This window comes from Asparagus officinalis, chromosome 7, assembly GCF_001876935.1.
Source record: "Asparagus officinalis chromosome 7, Aspof.V1, whole genome shotgun sequence".
Lineage (NCBI taxonomy): Eukaryota > Viridiplantae > Streptophyta > Magnoliopsida > Asparagales > Asparagaceae > Asparagus > Asparagus officinalis.
Window position 1 is genome coordinate 56964035 of NC_033800.1, and position 11391 is coordinate 56975425.

At 37.6% G+C, this 11391-nt stretch overlaps 2 protein-coding genes across 2 annotated transcripts; one reads left to right on the forward strand and one right to left on the reverse strand.

The window, feature by feature from the left end:
* Nucleotides 256-2268, forward strand: LOC109847183 (pentatricopeptide repeat-containing protein At2g33680-like). Its single transcript, XM_020416425.1, has one exon. It carries the CDS (start codon nt 256-258, stop codon nt 2266-2268), a length of 2013 nt encoding a protein of 670 aa, XP_020272014.1.
* On the reverse strand, nt 7109-8914 carry LOC109850111. Its single transcript, XM_020420033.1, has one exon. The coding sequence runs from the start codon at nt 8549-8551 to the stop codon at nt 7358-7360; it is 1194 nt and encodes a 397-aa protein (XP_020275622.1). The 5' UTR covers nt 8552-8914; the 3' UTR covers nt 7109-7357.

Sequence of the window (11391 nt, forward strand, 5' to 3'; positions counted from 1 at the left end):
CTCCTCCACAAAACTCCTCCTCCTCCCTCAACCCCCCAAACCCAAAACCCTAGACCCAAACCCTCAACCTCTCTCTCAACCCTCACAACAAAAAGCAACCTCTTCTTCTCCTCAACATCCAAAACCAAACCCTTATCCTACACCCTCTCCCTCTTCCCCCTCCTTCCTTCTCATGACACGGTCACATACAACACCGCCATCTCAGCCTGCCTCCGTCACCGCCGCCCGCTGACCGCAATCCAACTCTTCGTCGACATGCTCGTCTCTTCCACATGCCCGCCTGATTCAATCACACTTCGCTCCGTCCTTCGAGCTTGTTCGCAGTGCCATTACCCGGAATTGACAACGCAGCTTCATTGTTATATGGTTAAGGTTCGATCGGGATTTAGTCCTGATCAGGTGATTGTGCTGAACACTTGCTTGCTTAATGGGTATATGGAATTGGGTCGTTTCGATATTGCACGCGAGGTGTTTGATAGAATTCCTGAGAGAGATGTTGTTGCTTGGACTTCAATGTTGAGAGGGTATGTGGAGGGTGGAGACAATGAAGAGGCGATGGAAGTTTTTGAGGATATGGTTGGATGTGGGGATTTAGTGATGAATGAATATGTGTATTCGTGTGCTTTACGTGCATGTGCACGGATGTGTTGTTTTTTCGGAGGGAAGCAGATGCATGGCCGTGTTGTTAAGTCGATGATGGATTCAGATGTGTTTGTTGGGACTGGATTGGTTGATTTGTATGCGAAGTGTGATGATATGGAGAGCGCGATGAAGGCTTTTTTGGGGATTACTGACCCCAATGTAGTGTCTTATAATGCTCTCTTGGCTGGCAATTTAAAAGGGAACAAAGTTCTTCCGTTACTCACTGAGATGAGATTGTTGAAAGTGAACCCAGATCAGGTAACATTTGCTTGTGCTCTTCGAGCGTGCAAAGATGATATTAGTGTTTGTTCGTTAAAGCAATTGCATGGTTTGATCATGAAAACAATGGAGGTCGAGTTAGATATGTTTCTGAGCTGTGCACTTTTTGAAGCTTATATTAACATGGGATGCATTGTGGAAGCTCAAAAAGTTTTTGGTAGGATGGAGGAGAAGGATGATGCAGCTTTTAATTTAGCAATTCAAGGATACCTTCGGAATGGCCTTGAAGCGAAAGCTTTTGAGTGCTTCACTGAGGCTCTGAAGATGAGGAAGAATGTGAGGGAGGTGAATGCAACATCTCTCTTGATGAATGGCAGGGGACTTGATCAAGGGAAGCAGTTGCATGCTTTTGTTGTCAAATTTGGATCATGTGATACTTCTATCGTTGGGTCTTTGGTAAAAATGTACGCCAACCACCACTGCATTGCAGAAGCAATTCAGCTATTTGATCAGATTCCTTCACCCGATATTGTCTTGTGGACCGATTTAATTTCAAACTTCTCTCACTGTGGTGAGTATCTGAGAGCACTAACATTCTACGTCAAGATGCTCACCGATGGAGCTGCAGAACCACCAAACAATTATACATTCTCAACATTGCTGAGGTCATGTGCACATCTTGCAGCAGCATTAGAAGGAAAACAAATCCATGGACAGATCATTAAGTCTAACTTAAGCAATATCGAGTTGGACCCTTTTGTTGCAAGTGCGTTATTATTTATGTATTCAAGATGCGGATACATTGAAGAATCAAGAAGGCTGTTTAAAGATATGCCAGAAAAAGATTTGGCCTCGTGGAATGCAATGATCACAAGTCTAGCACACCATGGTCTTGGAGAAGAAGCTATTGAAACATTCAAAGAATTGTTGAATCAGAAAGATATCGAGCCTAATGATATCACATTTGTAGGGGTCCTCACTGCATGCAGCCACGAGGGAATGATAGATCTTGGAATTCAGTATTTTCAGGTTATTAAGCAACCAACAATTGATCATTATGCTTGTGTGATAAGCCTTTTTGCTCGGGCAGGACTATTGAAAGAAGCATTAGATCTTGTAGAAGAAATGCCTTTTGAGGCCAATGAGATTATATGGTCATCTTTATTGGCTGCTAGTAGTACATATGCGAATGTTGAATTGGGGGAATATTCTGCAAAAAAACTACTAGAATTGGATCCAAAGGATCCTGGGACTTATGTTACTCTTTCGAACATATATGCTGCTGCTCGAAGATGGGAAGATATGAGACGCATAAGGAAATTAATGAAGTCTCAAGTCAATAGGAAGCACTTAGCAGTTAGTTGGTTAAGAGTGAATGGAATAGAACACACATTTACTGCTGCTTGAATGAGAAGCTACACTTGAAAATATTAGCATTTGATTTCCTGTAATTGGTATGGGCACATTTTAGCCTGCATTCTGTGGCATTTTAGCTTGTCAACACCTAGTTTTTGGAAATATTGTGAATGTGAAAACAGCGCCATTTCTCGTCAGTGAGATTCATATAAATTTAATGAATGCTTGGGAAAATTTTATATGAATCCCACTGATGAGAAATGGCGCTCTGGTTCTAATTGGTAGTATGAGCATTTGGAAACTGAAATCAAGATGCAATGACTCTGGTCATCAATGGTGATGTTTTCACAAATTTATGCTAAGAGCAAAGTTTTTTCTTCACGCGTGAATGGATCTTAAGCAAGTAGCAGAAAATAACAGCTGTAGGTATGAAGCCTGCAAAGAATTTCTCTTTCTAAATAGCAATCCGCTTTGTAGTCTATTAATGAAGTTCTCCTTTTTGCAGGTCTATCAACTTTGCAGATGATATGGGAGGTTGGATACTCTCAGTGACAGACATTGCAGCAATTTGGGAGAACTTTACAAAGCATGATCCCTTTGGTGGGTGAAAATTTTATTGGTCAGTTGTCCTCATCTTCACTTTCTTTAATTTTTTTCGGAAACTAATTTGATACATCCCTTGAAACTCTTGCCTACTATGTAATATGAGCTATAAAGTAAATAAGTTTCTCACTCAAGGAATAAGCAAGCAGAGAATGTCACAGGCATCATTTATTGTTCAGTCCCCAAGAAAAGATTTTTTTTGTTGTTATTCACCATGTGAGAATTAAGATGTATTACGTTTAACAACATATATTGAAACAACCTTGTAAGTATTAGGATGGATTACTTTAACAACATGTGCATTTAAATTCAAGAGGGAGAGGACTTCGCTATTAAACTTAAACACTGACTACTGGTAAATTAGAACAGACATAATTCACAAAGCTATAGTCCTTATCACTTTTCAGTTTCACCCATATTTTGCCTATAAAAACTATATAAGGATTATGTTTTGGATGATACTAAAGCTATCTTGAGATCCCCACTCACCGGTTTCATACAAGTACTTTTACTTGTCTTCTTCTATTCAATTTTATATTCATCCTTATATTTATATTGGCCTAACCATCAATATTGTCCTAATTATGGGTCTTTTGTTATATTGTTGAGTAAGCTCCTCCAACTTTCCATTGGATTTCTATTGTTTCACGAATGAGGTTTATGAATGCCCTTTCTACCACCCTCCTTACCAGTTTCAGTAAACTAAGGATTCCTTAATTCCTCAGAGGAAATTTCTCGATTGCAAAGCAATGGTACAACTTGCTTTGGAGTGAAGCTGCTCAAACCTAGTCTGATCCTGGTGTAAGCTGGATGATTTACCAAGAAAGTAAGCCGTAGCTTTCTTTAAATTGTCCCTTTTCCTTTACTTCGGGTTAATACCTATTTCTTTGATTACAGTGCTTGGTATGCTTCTCCAAGGATTAGCTGTTATTTGATTTTTGTTTCCTCAAGCTCATTGAGTGTGGTATACCTTATGAACTTGCGCCATGACTGGAAGATTCAATTAATCAGTTTGATATGCACAAATGTTAAGAACAACATTGAAAGACTATTTATCATTAACAAAACTTTAGAGTAATATGATCTCCAAATTTTTGGAAAATAATAATTGATACTTCATAATCACTGCAACTCAAGGCTGTAAGTTAGTGACAGCTCCAAACATTTAGGTTTGCGCTACTTGATCCTTCAAATAATATGAAGGTTAAAAAATGGACATTTCTACGAGTTCTTTTTTTAAATGCATACTAGATATTTTTCTCATTTTGGAAACTTCTAATGATTTTCCTTCACCATTGAAAATTTGTATTGATGAAATGCTCTCTCTTGCTGACGATATTGTAAATTCCATAAGCAGAAATATGGGTTGAATGTTTAGAAGTAGATGGTATCCATGACCATGTATGTTTCCCTTGAACTTAAAACTTCATCTCAGATACACTTCAGTTGCATGGATACAGAAACTCCAATATGGTTATGCTACACTAAGGTAGATTGCAACGTGATGATTTTACTTTTCAAATTTTAGGTATTAAACATAATACTCCAAAAGCACTCATCATTTTAACCATCTTGATTTGATTCGATATAACATTGTCCTCAATCTCACCACCCCGCTGAAGAATTGATCGTAAATAACCAAATTGATCATTCTAGTTGTTTCGTAAGGAGATTAGAGGTTGCTCTTATCAAGGATAAAATGAGAGAGAATCGATTGAGATAGTTTGGCCATTTACAACGGAGATAGTTTGGTCATTTACAACGGAGACTAGTAAATGCACCAATTAGGAGAATTGATAAGATTATAGTTAATGGAGCGAAGAGGACTAGAGTTAGACCTAAAAGAACTTGACTGGAGACAATCAAGAATGATATGATAATAGTTAACAGAGGAAATGACCCATAATTGAAATGAATGGAAGATTAGGATTCATATAGCCGACCTCAAAAAATTTGGGACAACGGCTTTGTTGTTGTTGTTGTTGCTGCTGCTGCTGCTGTAATACCATGATATAACAGCACAAATTTTATCTTAAATATGTATGTTGTTGTATGATTGTTTTTATGTAGAATATGTGAAAACCATGACATTGTCAAAACAGCCAGAATATGATTACTATATAAATAAGTAGAAGAGGAATTCTGTGGCAGACTATAAATTCTTATTTTCAGAAAATAACATTAATATTACAAATTAAGAAAATTAGCATCCAACAAATTTATCATTCACACTGAGTCGAATATCAAAATCGTTAGACAATCCACATAAGTATGATAACCAGTGCTCAATAATATGACAATCTCATATCAAAATATAGTAATGAACACATTCTATCATATCCTTATCAAAACATGAATGATTAGTAGAAGATAATTAAATAGAACACAGATAAGTTTACTTTGTAGAATACATTTGAGATATAAATATCACTATAACATCTCTTACCACTTAATTCTATATGTTGATGTGCAAAGCAAAATGATCTGTGAATGCATTATCTAAATAAAAAACTAATCCATTATGAGATGGTTCCATCATGAGATAATTTGTGATTAATGCATAATCTTTATGGTGTCTTGACTTTTAAGGTTTTCCCCTAATGTGATTCACCTTTATTATAGTTTATTGCAATATGCTGGCAACTTGATAACATGATGCTAGACTTTAGTATAAACTAGGGGTGGGCGTGGGTCGGGCGGGTTCAGGCCCGTGAGCCGACCCGTCGGGTTCAAGGCTAGGCCCGGTTCGACTTGGGCCCGCCTGGGTCAGAATGGGCCAAGCCTACTTCTCTGCAGGTTAGAGATCTAGACCCGCGTTCCGACCCAGCACGACCCGCCGAGGGGCTGGGCTGAGTCCAGGCCCAGCCCACGGGTTGTGAGTTGGCTCATGGGTTTTTTAACTTTTTATAATTTTTTATTTTTAATTTATAACTATATTATCTTTGTATTAGTATCTATTAAATTATATTTAAATTATTTTTTCTATTTTACTCTTTATTTAAAATGATATATATACACACACATTGTATAAAGATAAACATCACACGGAAAAACATCGTAAATACAAATATATACATGGTTCAGACCTCCAAGGAAGACCTACGTCCACGGAAAATTAATAACTTTCCTCTAGTTTAAATTTAAATTACAAATACAAGAGGAAAAATAAAAAAAATGTTAAATAAAAATTAAAAACTAAAAAATAAAAACTAATAATTAAAATTTCGGGTCGGGTTAGGCTGCGTCGGGCCGGGTTAATGTGGGTCGAGCCTATTTCTCTAGTTCCAGGTCTGGAGCTAGACCCAGTTCGGCCCGTGACCCGCGTATATCACAGGCCGGGTCGTGACCCATGACGAGTTAGGCCAGATCAGCCCATGGGTCGACATGGCCCACACCCAACCCTAGTAGAAACCTCACCCCATGCATCGGCTATTCTTTATGTGAAACCTGTGCCCATGTCATTAATTTAAGCCGATATACATATGTAAGTGGGCAGTGTACTTATATATTGATGAACGAGACAGCACAATAACCACAAAGCAACTTGATTAGATAAATTATTACCGAAAAAGGCATAAGAGTTCAAGTAACTGTAAGCATTCAGAAGGTACCAAGCTGTTGTAAATCTATGTTGTGTGGGTTACAGTATATTAGTTTTCAATTTTCATGAGAATCAGTTCAGTTTTATGGAATTGACAAAACTCAACCTGCCCTATTATTATTTTTTATTTGTTCAGAGACTTTTATGGCCATTCAAACTGACTTTCATGAATACATTTAGCTTCAACTCCGCATACAAACCAGTGTCAAGTTTGTATGATTAAGTTACCGATATAAAACCAGTGAAAGATCGTTAGTACCATAATGTGCTTCCTATTGGTCTCTTATCAAATTTGATGATTAAATATCCAAATTTCTGTCATAATAATTATTTGGTTATGATAACCATAGTACTTGTATTAATTTACATCATGTGAAATCAATTCCAGTTAGTAATTAGATTCAAGAAATGTAACTAGCCTTTGTTTCATCTTTAAGAAGCAATTTGAACAGTTAATAGCGGAGAATTGACGAAATATTGGAATCAGAACATTCAAGTCATTTCGGAGGGAAAATGTAAGGACCAGCTTATGCAGGGGATTCAAGTTCTGACTACCATCATTCAAACATATAATCTTGAAAAAGATACAAATTATTCGATATAGAGTTATCGACATCAACATTAAAATGTTTCTATAGTTGATTGTTTAAAACCACAAGACAATTTTGACAGATGGTAACTAAGATGTCACCAAAAGAAAATACCACTCTTTAGCAGTAGAGAAGTTATAGGACAACATGGATTGCTGATCTTGGATCACTATAAACACAAACATTCACCCTCATTGTCTACATGGAAACATATTCAATGTTCAGTTGACATAAATTAGATAAACCTAACAGACTCATTGATTCTTACAATACACACACTAAACACATAAATTAAGATAAACCCAAGTTCTTGAAAACTACAAACCTTCACCATTTTAAAAATCTATCAGAAGAAAGCTCTGCTGCCATAGAAAACCCTGGCTCCATCTTTTTTCTTCTTCTGCTGTTGCAGCTTCTCACTATCCTTCTGGCTCTGAATAACATCTCCACCGTCCTCAGCTTTTGGAACATCAAGATTCATTGGAAGCTTCATCTTCGCCAATGACTCTGTAAATTGCTGCATACTTCTCATGTACATGTCCACAATCTGTTGCTGCATCGCATTTTGCTCCGCCTCAAAGTTAATATTGCCCATTGGAGACTCGAAAACCGAACCCTCTTCCTCTTTATCATTCGAGATTTTATTTTCCTTCTCATTTCCACATTTTGAAGTGGGGGTATCAGACTTATTAGAAATGTCCTGCCTGTTATTTTTCTCAGCAGAGTCTGCAGAGTTCCTGTCATCGCTCAAGCTAGTAGTGGTAGAGGAAGTGAAAGGCCCAGAATTCTGTATACTCCCATCTGGTGAGTTTGATTCTCTGCTGTTATCGTCGCTTGAATTCACTGTCATCTCATAATCCTCCATGGGTTGTGATGAAGCTCCTAATTGCAGGAAAGGCGCAGGAGTTGCTGTCATATCAAAGTACTCTGAGACCATCTTCTGATTCTCCTTGGCAATACCGATATCAGGAAACTCGATCCTTCCGATCTCTGCGGGGTCTAATATTACCACCTCTGAGGTTATAGATGAATTGGGTGTTGAGGAGTCTGCAGCGAAACTGTGCTTGTCTGAAGAAGCGTGCAGGGTGAGTGTAAGCTGAACCGTTCCAGCTGGGGAATGGAAGAGGTCAGTCGACGAAAGAGTGAAATCCTGGCTCAATTTCCCTTTGCCCGAGCTTATCACAGAAGAAAGAGGAACCAAAGCAAACCCAAGGAGCTGATCTTCCAAGTAATTCCTAACTCTGCTCAACATCCATATCTCACATTTGAGGACAGTATCGGCATGGGGAACCTTGATTGTGAGTCTCTCATCGAACTGAGGGTTCTTGCCTCCTCCGGCAACGATACGTGTGGATATGGCATCATCAGGGGTGCAAGTGAGGGAGAATTTTGCATACACATCTTGTTTTGCATAGATGCAGATGTTGTGTATGTTACGTGCATGGTGCACGTATATGTCCAGCAGTCCCGGAAAGGCTCCGACCTCTGATTCTCTGATCGATTCCTCATTTCTCTCGTAGCAGAATCGGGATGAATCCATCAAGAAGTAGAAGGAATAGGATTTTTTTTTTTTTTCCTTTTTCCAAAGAACTCTGGGTTTTTGTTCTCTTATTGTCTGTAAGTCTATGAGATGAAATGGTGGGTGGGTGAGATTGGTGAAGAGAAAAAGGAGAAATGATGATGGAGATGATATTTTTTGTGACGATGGGTTGTGTTTTTCTTTGATTCACACCTTTAGTTTGATCACTTTCTTGTACTAGTACTAATTCTTGCCTCCTTTCTGGTAGAGTTGGTGGAAATTGGAGGTGATGGTTTCTTTGGTTTTTGCTTGACAATTGAGCTCCACTAAGGAGAGGGAAAAAAGAAATCCTATAGAGGGCCCTCTATTGAAACTCGTTTAGTGAGGTTGGAGATTGCAATGATGAGTCTCTCAATACAAATTTGAAAGTTAGTGATTGCGCTGAAACAATATTCTTGTTGTATTAATATTGAAAGACTGATTGTATTCTGAGCGCAATGATTCAGGATTAACAGCGGACTCCATTCTGTATGATTTTCTGTAGAGGGGCCTCTACGACTTTTCCACACTGAAAGGGACTCTTGAGGGCCTTCCCTCTTTTATTATTTTGCCTGGCTTCGTTCTATTCAACCACGCGCGAGCGCACTCAAATGGTCCCTATATCCTAGAAAGCGATTGCTGAGACTTGAAGCAAAGGGGAGAATTGGATAGAGACTACAGTGTAATCAAATGCTATGCTTAAAGTTATGTCTTGATCTGAACCTAGTGTAGTGGGACTTCTCATCAGAGTTTTTCCCCCTTCCTTTTTTCCCTTATTGCTTTCTTGTGTTAAATGTGCAGGCTTCTTTGTTCAAGTCAGTGTCACTTTGTTGCCTTTATTTCCCCTTTGAGGTAATTGCACCCTTTGGAAGAAATTTTTTGTCAGGTTGTTTGCAAGAGTATGCAGTATTTAGTGATGCAACTTTTGGTATGTAATAGGTTCCTTTGGCTTTTTGAAAAGGTTAGTTGCATATGTAACCCATTTACTGTGGAACTGTAGTCATTGGTATCACTTAAAATATTTTTTTAGCGCTTACATTCTTTGAACCCCTAGAGACGTTATCTTCATTAGGATCGTAAGAATCAAGTCACGATGAATTATATTTTTCCCTCAATTTAAGTAAATTATTGAATTTCTCCTTCAATTTGAGGGGGAAGGGAATTTATCGTTGGGTGTAGGCTTGTCCATCAGGGCCGAGCAAAACCGGAGCTCAGACTCGGGCCCAGTTGCCCCTGGCCGAGCTTGGGCCTGGGCCTGGGCTTGAGCGGGCCGGGCTTTGGACCGGCCTGGATTTTTTTAACTTTTTTTTTAAATCTCTTTAAAATTTAAAATATACATAAAAAATTATAGAAAATGCTAATAAAAACAATAATATTATTAATAACTTGAAATGACATAAATTACAAATACAAAAAATTATAAAAATAAAAGATAATAAAAATAACTTCTTAATTAATAATCAGTAAATCCTTTACAAGTATAAATTTATTTCGGAATTCATCGCATCACAATAGATAAGTACATCCCAACTAGGTTGGCACCTACTCACATATATCACTATCATTTGCAACTATTTTCAAAATAATTCATTACAAATTTAAAGCTAAGAAATAAAAATTATAATTTGATGAATATTGTTTAATCTTTATATCTATCTACTAGTCCCAACTCTTTAAATTTATCTTCAATTCCAGCCATCCGATCGATGCCTTGCATTCGCTTCTCGTACCTCTATCATGTTGGCCTTCTTGTTTTGATGATGATTTACAAACAATTTACTACTAATGTTGTTTGTCTAGTGTTTGTGCATTCCTATGTTTTGTAGACAAACAACGTTGTTGGAGGTTGGATGGATTGAGCCTACACGATCATATCAAGAGGAGGTTGGCGGAATTGTGGAGTGAAGCATCGTACAATTCAAGTTCAAGATCCAAGTTTAGCTTCATCCGCAACGTGTACCAAGTTGAGCTCAATGAAGATCAAGATCAAGCTTGGGTAATTTAGTTTAGGAGTTTATATTATGTGTGTTGGTACTTTAAGCTCAATATCATACACACACACACACATTTATTGGTTTCCATGTATATATATAGTTATATATATACATATATGTTTTGGTTTGATAGTTTTTAAGTTTTACTATGAAACAATTGAATACAATTGGAAAACATATTTTTGTTTCATACTTAATACATTTATCATACTCATATGCATATATATGATTTCATCAATATCAATTTTAGTTAGTTAAATGAAATCATGTTTTAGTGCATTATATGTGTATTTTGATAAAATACTACATTCACTATTTATAGACTTCATAACAATAGTTTACATCTTCTATTAAGTCTATAAAATCATTTTGCATTGTTTCAAAACATGGTTTAGCTAAAATGTCAAAACTCATGTGTTTATATTTTTGTGTTTTGGACCTCCTTGCAAAATGATGATATTTTATATTTGGGAAGTCCTTTCTGATAACCAGTCATTGTAGCATGACCGGTCCGGTCGACCGAGAGCTCCATCGGTCGACCGCACCGGTCGACCGGATAAGTGTTTGCTTGATTTCCTGTTTTCGACCTGGATAACGGTCGACCGAACTTTCCATCGGTCGACCGAATTTTTCCATCGGTCGACCGACGGAATTTTCGGTCGACCGACAATATAGCCGTTGCTTTTTAACGGCTCTTTCTCTGAGCTGTTTGCTGGGGTTTTTGGTCATTTCGTTTTGGGGTTTTTGGCTGAGCTTTGAGTGGGTATATATACCCCATTGCTGATGTCTTTTCAAGTGAGCCAAGAGAGTTTAAAAACAAGTTTAAGA

Excerpts from the sequence above, each read along its gene's own strand:
- LOC109847183 (XM_020416425.1), top strand. The coding sequence starts at position 256 with ATGCTCGTCTCTTCCACATGCCCGCCTGATTCAATCACACTTCGCTCC.
- LOC109850111 (XM_020420033.1), bottom strand. The coding sequence starts at position 8,551 with ATGGATTCATCCCGATTCTGCTACGAGAGAAATGAGGAATCGATCAGA.